The sequence below is a fragment of the Crotalus tigris genome, unplaced genomic scaffold (assembly GCF_016545835.1).
Source record: "Crotalus tigris isolate CLP2741 ecotype Arizona unplaced genomic scaffold, ASM1654583v1 scf7180000024441.2113493, whole genome shotgun sequence".
Taxonomy (NCBI): Eukaryota; Metazoa; Chordata; class Lepidosauria; order Squamata; family Viperidae; genus Crotalus; species Crotalus tigris.
In genome coordinates, this window is record NW_024100610.1 from 667,156 (window position 1) to 681,358 (window position 14,203).

General features: G+C 38.3%; 1 protein-coding gene across 3 annotated transcripts; it reads right to left on the minus strand.

The window, feature by feature from the left end:
• Positions 1-78: 78 nt before the first annotated feature.
• Positions 79-13,449, minus strand: LOC120302949 (exendin-3-like). Of its 3 annotated transcripts, XM_039331979.1 has the most exons (7): positions 12,993-13,449; positions 12,761-12,892; positions 12,389-12,468; positions 6,283-6,391; positions 3,843-3,998; positions 2,104-2,172; positions 79-204 (listed from the first exon to the last, which is right to left on the minus strand). In XM_039331979.1, exons 3-7 carry the CDS (start codon positions 12,465-12,467, stop codon positions 195-197), a joined length of 423 nt encoding a protein of 140 aa, XP_039187913.1. In that variant the 5' UTR covers position 12,468; positions 12,761-12,892; positions 12,993-13,449; the 3' UTR covers positions 79-194. The 3 variants fall into 3 exon arrangements, with proteins under 3 accessions (XP_039187913.1, XP_039187912.1, XP_039187914.1); XM_039331978.1 differs by having other exon boundaries at positions 12,761-13,449; XM_039331980.1 differs by lacking the exons at positions 12,761-12,892; positions 12,993-13,449 and adding an exon at positions 12,573-12,645.
• Between the last annotated feature and the right edge of the window lie 754 nt (positions 13,450-14,203).

The window sequence follows — 14,203 nt, forward strand, 5'->3', positions numbered from 1 at the left end:
AGACAAGATTATAATAAGGTATGTTTAATATGACATTTATTGTATTATATTATATATATTATATTTAGCAACAAGGGAAAGAAGTATCTGTAATTCACTGAGTTGGAAACAACAGAAAACGAGCATCAGAATATCAGCAAAAGTTCTCATTGCTGGATGTGCAGATGGGAATGTCCAATTCCTATATTATCCTTTTAATTGTACCTGTAAAAGAGACAGAGTGATCAGGAAGACGCTGAGATGTTCCATAGAAATCACTTTGAACTACTGGGTGCATTTTAGAAAAATTACAATAATTATGAGAAATTATTATTCATTTGGCTTGACCAAAGCCATTTGGATCACTGTTTCTCCCTGTAATTATAGAATTGATGATTTAGGAGATTTGAGCATATTTCTCTGCATAGAAAGACTGGGACAACTATATCAGCTCTACACGTAGCTTTTGATTAATAACAACAATTGGGATTGGAATTGTTGCTAAGCAATGCAGTCATAAAGTATGATGTCATGTGACTGCACTGCTTACGGCAACTTTTGCAGACCAGGTTGCCATCTTTAAGCAAGAACTGTGTGGGTCATTAAGTTAGTAATGTGACCATGATCTGACCGGCTTCACTGTTGGGAAGCTGGCAGGGACTGTTGGAAATTGGGTCGATGCAACTGCAGCTCATTGCAACATTGTAATTGCATCCCAGATACCAAGCACCCAGATCACGATCACATGACCATGGGAATGGACAGAACTTTGAGGACCTGTCATAAGTAACACTCATTCAGTCCCATCACAAATTTGGTCACTGAATGAATGGAGGTAAGTTGAGGACTACTTGTATAAGATAGACCAGGCTAAGAAATGGACACCCTACAGAACAAATTCTGTCCCCCCCTTTATTAGAACAGCTATTAATAGCAGAATATTGCAACTACTCTGGCCTCATTTATTCTATCTTAATGAGAATGTGTGTGTGGGGGGCTATCTAGAGCATTTTTGTCCTGGGCTCACATTTTATTCATCTGATTCTTGTTAATAGCGGTTCTTCCTTCTGTCCTTCAAGGCTGAAACTTTTAGCTGTTTATCTGCCTTCATTCCCAGGTAAGGGAAGATATATTAGAAGACAAATCATGCATAGTACAGGTAGCCTTTGACTCACAACCATAATGGAGCCTGCCCATTATGGTCTCAAGTCATGACAGTCATTAAATGAGATGGCCATTTGATTGCCTCGCTTAATGAACCCATCCCTACTCTCCCTGATGCAGTTGTTAAATCGATCATGGGATGGCTTACAGGTGGGGAAGCCCTGGGTGGCCTAGCACAAGCCTGCAGGGACTTGGTGAGGAGGGAGAAAGTAGGCCAAAGCCTGTGGGCAGTGGCGGGATTCAAATATGTGAGCAACCAGCTCTCTGTGTGGATGCCGCTTCCAGAAGTCCATTCTGGGCCTGGGCAACAAAAAATTAGCTACCGGTTCTGCCAAACTGGGGCGAACTGGCTGGATCCCACTACTGCCTGCAGGGACCTGGTTGGGCAGGATGAGGCAAAAGATACGGTAAGTGGGAGAGGCTGCTGCAGTGTCTCTGTAGTTAGTTATAAGGCCAAATCACCATAAATGAATGGTTGCTAAGTAACCAGCCATAAACTGAGGACTGCCCATATGGAAAGTGCTGTTTATAAAGGCACTTTAGAAAGATCCAAAAAGGTTCATACACTTGTATTTTTTCTGATTTTTTCCCCAAAGAAAGTGAAGGTGGCCGTAGCTGACCTCCTGCCTCCGTTTCCTTCTCACAACCATCCTATGAAGGAAGTTTGGATGGAAGTGTGTAACTAGCTTTGGCTACTAGCATTCAGTGAGCTTCAAAGCTAGGCAAGGAATTCAGTTGAGGACTTCCCAGTCTTAGTCCATTGCTCCAAACTTGCACTTCTATCTTTTCCCAGAAAGAGAGAGGCTTTCAGATAGAACAGTGTTTTTCAACCTCAGCAGCTTTAAGGTGTGTGGAATTCAACCTCCCAAACTCCCAGAATTCTGAGATTGAGAAACACACATAGAAATGTGAACCTAAGCATCAAGATGCAGAATCATATTTTACCTAATGTTGCCTTACCTCAACCAGAAAGAGCCAGGTGGATAGCCTAAGAAGATGGGTTTTTCTTTAATGAACCGCTTTGTAGAACTGTAAAAAGAATGAGGCAAAGATTATGAGAGCCACAAAAATGTTGTGATCTTAAGCAGGTCTACTCTGAAGTAAGTCACACTGCATTCAGTGGAACTTAATTCCGGGTGGAAATCCAGAGAATTGCCTGCTGAAAGTGCTACATCTACTCTGAATAGCCAAAATAGAAAGGCTGATTCGTGGTGATACATATCGTCCTCAAAAAGATATTCAGAATATTATATATTGAAGAGCTGTCAGGAGGTCATAATCATTTTTGAGACTGGCTTCCTTAATGGGAAGGTTTATCTAGACAAGAGACTATTAAAAGATAAACAGTCTTCTGTCTTTTAGATATAGGTTTTTTTCTATCTATTCTGTCATTTGCAGAATAAGCTATGGATATTTATGGATGTCGACTTTGCAAAGCAGACCAGAGAGGAAATATGGCCATAATACAATAATTCTACATTATTGTAATGTTATATTAATAATAGCTCTTATTATTATATTAACAGAATCTTGCAAGTCTGAAAGTATATTCTCCCCCCATCACACACACACATACACATCCTCTTTACTGCTAAAGATACTAGGGAGAGTTACACATTCTTTTTGCAGGCTCTTTATATCTGATCTTTTCTTAGCCTGTGTCTTTTTGCCCAGTCTTCCAAAGCCATTCCCACATACCTTTACACTGTATCACATGTCGGGGGGGGGGGAATAGCTTGTTTGTATAGATTTGCATATATAAGCCCACACACATACCCACATATGTCCTCCTTTTGGATTATGCATTTGTGTCTTGTTTGGGGTTTTCCTGAGATATTAGGATTAATCAAATCAATCCTGGGGAAATTGGAGACTAGTCTATGAACAAATCAAGCTTTGATTAAAGGCATTGATTTGATTTTGGGGCTTTTGCTTCTCAAATCTGATGATCTTGTGAGGTGCTTGCCTGCAGCTCCCATTATTTTACACAAGAATTGAGAAGGCTTGGCAAGTAGTCTGTATTCTTGCATGCTGCATACACAGATAAAAACAGTATAGTGAGCAAGAGGAGAAAAGGTGAGAAGGGAATTAGATTGTACCGAAGAGTGGCCTGTATCTACAGTACAAATACAATCTAACAAACATCTAACTTAATAAAGATAAGGATTCCAGTGAACCAGTTACAGTGAGGAAAAGCTTTTTCATATGGCTATTAAACAACAGGCGGTCAGAAATCATAATTTTACCACAAACCATCCATTGACCAATCATTAGAATTGATCATCATCTATAAAATTCAATCATCATCTGCTTAAACACAAGAGATGATTTTCAAGAATCATTTTGCTTTGGACTCTTTATAATATTCCTTAGACACATCAGTCTTTATTTTGAAATGCATGGCGACTTAAAGGACATCCCTCACTACCTTTTGTATTGCCCAATTTAACTCCGCTGAATGTTCTTAGATATATTTGAATGCATTTAGAATCGCTTCTACCAAAAAAAAAAAAACTGAATTCTTATTTAAAAACCTAGAAGATGGTTGTCCCATGGAGGTTGGCAGTTTTGTTCAAGCTGCAGCTGATTGTCATACATATAGAGTCATTAAATATAATTAATTTTATCTAGGCTAATTACTCTCTTGACTCAGCCCTCAAGGTCTACCTGTCTTTCTCCTACAGTTCAACATTTTCTACCTGTAACGTTTGGCATTGATGAGCCAATGCACAAAATCTCTGGCCTTCATGTTGTCCAAATGTTCAGTAAAATCGCTGGTAAAAGTCCCTTCAGAATGGCGTTTGATGTCAGAAGTAAAGCTGTGGGCACTTTTCATGTTGTAAGACTGCTGCCACCTGAGTGAAAGCCAAGGATGAGTTGCATTATGCATTCTCCCCCCAAAAACAATACTTTTATTGCTTGCAATTGTATACCAATGACACATTTCTAATACTAGTGAAGCCACTGTCATGACTGAACACCCCTGTTCTAGTCTCAGAGCATGTGATGATAATTTTTTGTACATAGAATAAAACCACAAAGTAATATGATATAACAGATAAGCCAGCAATGACACTGATATAGTTTGAAATTGTCAATGGGTGTCATAGTGTCTTCAGTACTCTTGATTGTGCCCAGCAAGGACATTCATAGGGTGGATATGTGTGTCAAAAGGTAAAGGTGATCAAAGCCCTGCCTCTTTTTTATGTGTGCTACACACCCCTTGAAACACCATGGTGCCCACTGACTACCAACAGCAAAATAATATACTTTGAAAATTTTAAAAAATGGCTGAATTCGGTGTGCTTGCCAATTCTAATAAGATCTCACTAGCTATCATGGCTGTGGTTTCCTAGTTTTTTCATTGCCATGATTTTTCCAGTTTTAGTTCTGAATTTTGGGGTTGCGTTCCCTTGGACAGAAATGGTGTACAGTTGGGAGATTTTTCTAGAATTGCACCTCGCCCTTGAGGTGGATGCGGTGGGAAGGTCGTAACTCGGATTCATCTGTTACACTAATTGCAACTCTTCCTGAACCAGGAATGCCTCCTCATTGTTACTCAGTGGACTATTCCAATATGCCCTGCATGGAGCTGCTCCTGAAGACCACTCAGAAGTTGCATTTGGTCCAGAATGTGACGATGCAGATAGTGATGGGTATGCCTTGGTAGTCTTATGTAACACAGCTGTTTTGAAGAAAATGGAACCCAGGAAATATATCTTCTCTATCTCAGCATCTAACCCCTGGAATTGTATCTCTCCAGAGGTTTGTATACTCCCAACCATGCAAACCTTTAAATGGGCCTTGAAGACCTGTTTTTCCCCAGAATCTGGGGAAAAAGTAGGTAGAGTATGTGTGTTCCCCTAAGTGATATGGCGTCCATGGATTGGTGTATGCTCTTTTCCTTGCATTAAGTGCTGTATTTAACCTGCACAACACCTAGAGTCCTCAACTGAGTAGTCTTATAAATCTGATAGATTAAACAAACAAACCCTTTAATTTAGAATTTTTCACTGAGCATTTTTTAAAATATTTGTCTTCTTCCATCAAGTTATCTGAAATTACCCTATGATTCAACTCTCCTCTAAAGGTGTCATTGGTCTGTGACAAGACCCAAACTGCCATTTCTTTGGATATGTTGATTGGAATTGCTCAGAGATACAGTCAACACAACTGAAACAGACCAGTCAGTTATTAATAGAGTTTGAATAAGTTGGTTTTCAAAAAGAGGAAGTGATTGGCTGTCTTCTGTCTTCTACTGGCTTTTCTACCTTCCTCTTTAAAGCTTTCTATATTTAATACAGTATATCAACTGAAACAGAGACTAACAAGAGGATTATATCACATCATCTCAACCAGATTACAATATACCGATGAAAACAATGCCATGCAATGTATTTACATAAAATGAATGATAAAGAACAAGACAACAATAGAATTAGTTATAAAAAGAGAATGAAGTTGAACTCTACAGTTGGTTTGTGAAGAAGGATTATTAATATGTCCCTAAAAGTATGCTTTTATTTATATTTGTCCAGTTGTCACATTGCAACACTCCTGTTCATCCTTCTGTTAGTACATAGGATCTCCTTTTATTAAATTATTAAAACATTGTTAACATTTAATTGCCTTATATTTTATTGATCACAATGCAAAAGTTGTACATCTATTTCTACTAGTTTACAAAAACCAATTCTTGAAAAAGCCTCTGAACTTGCCTTCCTTGGAGTCTCATGGCACACATTTGGGCAAGTATGAAGCTAACTCTATATCTGAAATTATTCTCCAACATAAAATCCCTGAAAGTTCTGACTTATATGTCTGTAATAGGACCCTGATTTTGATTGTACTTGCTACCCTTTCAACCTTTCCCTTCCGTTCTCAACATAATTTTTGGCAGTCTCTTTACACTTTCACCTTTTCCTTCACTCCTTGTCCCATCCTATCTACTGCAGGGTATCCCATTGACCTTCCTTCCACTCCCTTCTCTCCTCTGTGCCTTTCTCAAATTTTGTTTTCCCCAAATTTAGGTTGCAGAAGATTTCTGTAGGAAGTTGGCAAACATTGAGCCTTCTGCAATTCTTCCCTCTCCCCATACACCCCCAACTCAAATCAAATATATTAAATGTTTTTTCATACCTAGACTCGTCCGTTGAATCCTTCAGGATCATTTCCCAGCTAACAGGGAGTAAAGCTACAATGACCGTGGCACAAATACAGATCCACCATATTTTCTTCATCAGATCTTCTGAAGCAAGTCAAACAAAAGCATGAAAAAGAATTGGACCACACTTTTAACTTTCCTACCAGTTTAGGACTGGATGCTCATAAGAAAACACAGTTCGAGCTTTTTATTATCCCAGAGATGAGTTGGAATTGTTCTTGCAAGCATTGAGCTTACAATCCCAGTTTTGTATACTCAAGTTTTTCAAGGTTAAGCAGAAAAATCCAAAATGGTTAAACTAAATTAGTTGGTCAGAAGCTGATTTGTGTTTGCATTATTTAGAGGAATTGGCAATTTCTAACACAGGAAGAACAATAATAAAATTCATCCTCCACAAAGAACGAAGGTGATCAGTTAAGATGGGAATCATTGCCCAGTGTACTCACATCTCCATTTTGCTCTTCTTTTACTATTTTTTTTTTTTAAATCTGTGACTGCAAAAGACACTGAAGCAGATTTGGCCACTGTCTTCTAAACACAGAGAGCTTTGAATTAGGTTAAAAACTTGTGAACAAAACCTGGGTTTTTTTTCAAATGGTTCCATTTAATATATGATTGTTTTATTGTAAAAATGTTTGTATTATTGTAATTCCCTTGATTGCTTAGGAAAAGAGGCACCCAATCTAATAAGCTGCATATCCATACATCATGAGAAATACCTTTCTCATATCACTGAAACAGATAGAACATCTCTTCAGCTCCTCATGCTTAGTAAGACCATTATTCACAAATCTGCCTTTAAACAGAATCAAGCAATGCAGAGGATTTCTAGTTAAACTGATAAATACAATGACATCTAAGAAATAGCTCATGTTTCTTACATTATTCCATCTAAGACAATCTCTCAGGACCTCAATGGACAACAAACAACATTCTTTTATTCTTGATTTAGTAGAAAAACTAGAATATGGTGGGAATAAGAGATTCTCCTCCAACCTTGTTTGAAAAATAGTTTTTTTTGACAACGATAATGCATACTTTCATGCTACAGGTAGTATGGAATGGGATGTGATGAAGCAAATCGTGCTTACCTTCTAAAAGATGAAAGTTTCTCCTTCAATCCTGTGTTCCTTTTCTTTGTATGAGCTGTTTTGTGGCTAAATGCTATTCTTACCAGTGCTTTTAAGCTTGTTAGTAGAATGTTAAGGGATGACAGGTAGGTCATTAGTGTTCCAAATTTTAGTTAGATAGGTCAGTTATGAATCATTCCTGGATGTCTCCTTGCTTTCTTCTTCTTCTACTTTATTAGTGGTTCCACACAGAAGATGAAACCAACCAACTCCTTCAAAATGTCTTGTGCAATTGGTGGAGAAAGAATGTCATGTGTTTTGTCCTATACAACATTATGTATTGTCCTATTAAAAAAATCCACCATCTTTCAGATATTAACTGAGCATAGGAAAAATATAGGCCTCCCTTACTCTATCTTGCATATATTTGGGGTTTGTATTTAAAAGCAACAGTTAGACAGTTGGGCTCCACCATTTGTTCATATTCACCCTGTGCTATATTAATCTATATACTCCTATCAACAATAAAAGGGGCCATCCATATACATTTGATGACATAACTTCTAAACTATAAAACCTTATGTTGTAAGGACTGGGCTGATATTGTTACAATAACATGAAAAATATTTTCATCTGAATTATTTTCCCTCCATGTAACCTTTATATTTTCTGGGGAAAAAGGACCAACTGATCTTCCAGTTAATGAAACATGGGTTCTCCTCTTATTCTCTGAATGGAGGCTCCATCCATCTTTTTTTTTGACCCCAAATATCTTTATGCAAACACAGACAACGAGCCAAGATTTTGAACAAAAATCTTCTGAAATCTGCTGAGGTTGCTGAAGTCTTGTGACATTTCAGCAAAGTTGGCCCAAATCTTGTAGAATTTCGTGAGGAAGACTGTGGAATTGTTGTAAGATTTTGTACAAGGACACTACAATAGTCTGAGCTCTATCTGAAAGTGTCTGGTGTTTGAAGAATCATGCCCTGCAAATCTGGTTGAAAAATGCAGGAAGAAAAGTACTTAAAACCTGAATGGCATTTTTTCCTTTGCTTCCTGTCCAGTTTGATTGGACATTGCCATATGAATATTACCAGTCATGATCTTATAATATGGATAACTCTTCTTCTCATTCTGAATGCAATTGATGTTCATGATATTCACTTCAGACTTTTCTCCTCCACTGAGTTTGTTTTAATATCATTTAAAAAGTATCTATTGGAGAACAAGAGACTCCTACTAATTAGGCACCTTCTAGGGTACACGTAAACTGACCTTCACAAATACAGATTCATTAGTGCGACCTTTGACAAACTGAACTTCCTATTAAGCTAATATTTTAGTGCATCATTGGGTGCCTCTGTTATGATTGCTGTCAAATTAAGCTGCAGTGTGATAACTTGGTTCTTGCAGATGTTAGGCATAATAGATATTAGAAGCTAATAAGTACAGTAATTCTGAGCTGACTATACTTTTTTCAAAGTAGAAATATGGAGAAGAGAATATTAGAAGCTAATAAGCAATTCTGTATTGACTATATATTTTCAAAATAGAAATATGGAGAAGAGACAGGGATAAGCTACTCCCAGCTAGGGATCAGTGAATCAATAAACATTTGACTGTACATGTAAATAATAAATATTCATCTTACACCCCCCCCAACCCTGCTGCCATGCAGAAGCAGATTAAAATCTTCTGGAAGATTTTTTTTTCCAATTAGTTTTGAAAGGTCTTTGGGAATTGTTTACACACCATTCCAGTTTTAAATTAATGCTGAATTTTGTTTTTATAATTTGTATTAATTATATTTTTATTTGAACCTTGGACATGTATTTTTAGCTGTTAAAGTTAATGATTGCAGTGGTCTAAAAACCAATAAATTAATATAGAAAAAAATACAATAACATCCCAAACTGGTGCTTTCAAAAATATATATAGTACAAGTGTCTATGTCTGTGTTTGTTTGCAGGAACTCCATTCTTGCAGAGCTTGTTGATATTCTGTTAAATTTAAAAGTACAAATGTTCTCACCAAATCTGCACCAAATAGAATCTAGGACAGGATTCTTTCTCTTTATCCCCATGGATTTTTAAATGCATTCATTTATTGCTGCCAAAATGATGACAGAGAAACAGAAAAAAAACCACACAAAGATACAATACACACATTGTCAAAGAAAAAATACCATAGTGTTTTCTAAGTAAAAAAATGCAACAAAAGAAAAACGATACACATTTTAGCTGTTAAAAGAATTACAATTCTACATATTGTTATCTAATGCAATTATTATTCAAGCACATATATATTTTAATGCATTTGTATTAACTAACATTTTATTATCCTGTTGTTTTTTCTATAAGTGAGTCCCATATTTCATTATATTGGTCCATACAAAGTCTAACATCTATAGGCAACATTCTGATAGGTGGCGGGCAATCTGATCTTCAGTCCATTGAGTGAAAGGTATCATTGCTTCTTGATCTTCTGAGTAAGGTCCAGTTTAGTCTTTATCCCCATATTGATTGAGCAGGGGGCTTGAGTAGGGGGCTGGACTAGAAGACCTCCAAGGTCCCTTCCAGCTCTGCTCTATTCTATTCTATTCTGTTCTATTCTATTCTATTCTATTCTATTCTATTCTATTCTATTCTATTCTATTCTATTCTGTTCTGTTCTATTCTATTCTGTTCTGTTCTATTCTATTCTATTCTATTCTATTCTATTTTGCATGCAGTGATCTTGATTTCAGTTTCAGAGCTTTCCAGTTTTAAGAGGTTGCAGATGATGAGGAACCATATCCTATGCTGAAGAATGTGATCAAGATTTCTTAGCTTGGAAGCTCCTCTAGATACAGATACTTCATTTCCCATGTTTCTTAGACAATATGAACAAAGCTGAGAATGCCGGGAATTGAAGTTCATTCATCTGGACAATACCAAGGTTGAGTAAGGTTGGTTGGTTGGGAGAGTTGCTGCAATAGATCAAATAACTAGTTTTGGGTTTACTACCGTTAAAACAGGACATGGACAATAAAAAGGAAGGAATTTAGATTAGGGAGGGACAAACTCTAGGGATAACAGTGTTGCAAAATCATTAAAAAAGTTAAAAGCCGAGGATCCTTTTTAAACTGCTGTCTTGTGTTTCTGTAGTAGACTATGTCACTTGAGCACAATGTACATACACTAGAAAAATGGCAGCATGCGCTACAATCATGTGAGCTATGTGCTTAAATTAAATCCACTTCCTACATTGCAGCTTTGCATCCTTCCCTTCTGAACCTATCACAGGTTCTTTTATGTATGACCAGGTTAGTGGGCTCCAATGTAGCCAATACAATCCCACCTGGTCTCTTGGCCACACAGCCACAAGTACTCAAAGGCTAGTACACACGACTTACTCTATCCCTCTTCCCTTTATTCTACCACAACTTCTGTTCTTCCACATCTTCTCTTTGCTAGCCCTGTTTCTGGAGAACAGTATCATTAAAGTAAATTAGCCTTAGGCTGCTTCAGGTCCCAAACAAATGCAAACCACCTTCCCTCTGACTCCCCCCCCCCCCCAGTCCCTGCTCAGATTTATAGACACCAGTTGCTGGGCTGGCTAGGGAGAGAGGTGTTAAAGGGACAGCACACCCACAGCCCAGGTGCTGGCCATTTTGCAGGAACTATGTCCTCTCACAGAACCATTCCAACTGACAGCATATTAAAAAGCAGAGACATCACCCTGCCAACAAAAGTATTTATAGTCAAAGCCGTGGTTTTCCCAGTTGCAATGTATGGCTGTGAAAGTTGGACCATAAGAAAGGCTCAGCGCCAAAGAATTGAGGCCTTTGAACTATGGTGTTGGAGAAGACTCCTGCGAGTCCCCTGGACTGCAAGGCGATCAAACCGGTCAGTCCTAGAAGAGATCAACCCTGACTGCTCTTTAGAAGGCCAGATCCTGAAGTTGAAACTCAAATACTTTGGCCACCTAATGAGAAGGAAGGACTCACTGGAGAAGAGCCCAATGCTGGGAAAAATTGAGGGCAATAAAAGAAGGGGATGACAGAGAATGAGGTGGCTGGATGGAGTCACTGAAGCAGTAGGCGTGAGCTTAAATGGACTCCAGAAGATGGTAGAGGACAGGAAGGCCTGGAGGAACGTTGTCCATGGGGTCACGATGGCTCGAACATGACTTTGCAACTAACAACAACAACAAAATAAAGGATACAATGAGGAAAAGATTAAACATGCATCTCCGCTGAGGAAGATGTGACATCTGTCTCAATAGTCCAAAGGCATTTCTCAGCTAAAGCAAGCAGCCTAAACAGTTTCTTTATATAACGGGCGTTCCTCAACTTATAACCCCCCACCCACCCACCCCGGGACCAGCATTTCTGTTCCTAAGCAAGGTGGTTATTAATGTGGCCAATTTTATGAGGTTTTTGCCAGACCTGTTAAGCAAATTAGTGCAGTGGTTTAGCAAATCCTGTAGTTATTATGTGATTCTAGCTTCCCCGTTGACTTTGCTTGTCAGAAGTCTGCTGAAAAGGTAGCAGATGGTAATCACTTGATTCTGGGATACTGCAACTATCATAAATACATGCTGGTTGCTAAACACCCAAATTTTGATTATGTGACTCTGGGGATACTGTCATGCTCGTAAGTGTGTGAGTCACTTTTTTCAATGCTACTATAACTTCAAATGGTTCCTAAAGGAATGGTTGTAAGACCTGCCTACTAGTAGAGGAACTGATAGCTTTCTTTCCCCACAAGGTGTCTCTCCAAACCAACAGTAGACTAGACCTCTGAAGCTAGGCAGAAAAAGTAAACATAAATATGAAAGTCTGTATATTAGATGAAGCCATCTCTCATTTTATAAATCCTTGCTGGGTAGTTATGACACAGGCTGAAGTTACTAGGGTGTGAGAAAGGGAAAGGTGGGGAATGACATGATTTTTTTTTTTTTTAAAAAAATCAATATACTTTTTATTCTGTGTTTGCTTGTTAGATTGATAGTCTCTCAAATATCCTACCTGGCCAGGTTTTTCTTTTCTTTTTGCTTTTTCTCCATATCTTCGTTGTTGTTCCTCGGTGGAAAGGCAGGATCAACATTCTAGCAAGACAGAAAGGCAGCCTATATATTTTTTTTAAAAAACCCAGAAGACAGAAACTCCTCCCCAGCCCCAGAAAAGTATGTTCTACTTTTGTAAAACATACTTAGATAGTTGGATGAAATCTTTTAAGAAATAATTAGATAACCCAATAAGGAAAGGAAGGGGCTGGCTGGATTCTGGATTTCCTCCCAACTTAAGAACATCTGTGTTCTGGGTCACATCACTAGGAAAGGGGGAGGACTGAGAAGGGGGAACTGGACATGGCATCAATCTGACTCACAGATGTCCTACCTTGTAATGGGGGAAGGACCTTAGGGAGAAGAGCCGTAACCAAGGGAACGGTTGGAGAAGAGGCAGCTTAGCTCACACAACAAATGTGGATGTGGCAAACATCTCAGAAGTGAATCTCCATATTTTCTTTGTCTGTAAAGGCATGGTGGGAGAGAAAAGTACTTCCAGAGTTGCAAGACCCTGTTAATATAACCTTACAATAAAGTAGAAATAGTCTATCCAGGTGGATTACCTCGGTAAACTGATATCAGCCCCCTCTCTCATATGATTTGTTGGGTGATACTTTTTTCTTCTTCTGGATTTGTTGTTCCTTTGCCACCTTTAGTTTGATTTAGTCCATTTTCAAGCTTGATCTTTCTTTGGCCCGTGTCTCCCCTTACACCAAATCTGGTCTTATTCTGTTTTCCAAGAGTGCTACTGACAGATAAGCAGATAGTAAATCAGTCTCTTGAGCCCCTATAACTAATTGCTTTCTAACATACTGTTGAGCTGGAAAGAATAAAAACTGAGACTAGGAGTATAAAATAACCTTTAATTAAAAGCTTCTTCAAGCCTTTTTTTTTTTTTTTTTTGCTGTGTTCCTTTTTCAGCCAGTGCTATTTCCAATATTTTTAAATACTGTTCAGCCAAATGAAAGCTACTTCCATGTTCTGCTGCAGGAAATCTTGCAACTAACAACAAAATGTGGATTAGCTTCTTGTGTTCATCCTGTTATCATTCTTGAAGAAAACAGAAACTAGGCTAATTTATTATAAATGTATTTTTTTCCCAATTTACAGTTTGCTCTCTGAGTGTTTTGGGCTCTATACAAACAGGGATCGGGTTGCATCTAACCCTGCAATCTACAAATTGCCTAATCCTGTAATAGATCATTTCTGTTTTCAATGGATGAATTGTTCTCTTAGTTATGGTAAATGGCATCAGTCATTCAGAACTATTTTTCTGATGTTTGCCCCTTGGAGAGGGAAGGACAGTAACCAATCCTGTCATATCCTTCTCTACAGTAACCAATCCTGTCACGTCAGGTAGCAATTTCCTGGTCTTACCTGATGGAGTAATCAATAGTTTCAGTGAAGCCTGAGGCTACTTGGCACTTATTAACTGGGAGTGGAAGACTGGTTGGAGGAAGATGGGAATGCCTAAGGCCATAAAGTAAGCAAGTGGTTGGGATGGAGGCAGAATATACAACCAACAGAGGATATAAGGTATGCAGAGAAGGCAGAATCATATGGCTTCTCTTTTGTGAAGTAGAGTGCGTTGAAGAATGAGTTAGGGGAAAGAACTGGCTTGCTCATTTGATTGGTTCTGTGGGAAGCCTACAGATTGACAAATGGGGGAGCACAGTAAAATCTTGAATCCTTCCAGCTTTCCTGGTGCTGCTTCCTCTTCCCTTTTGTATTCTGCCTCATGGGGCCCCATCTCTATCCATCAGTGTTCTCCTAA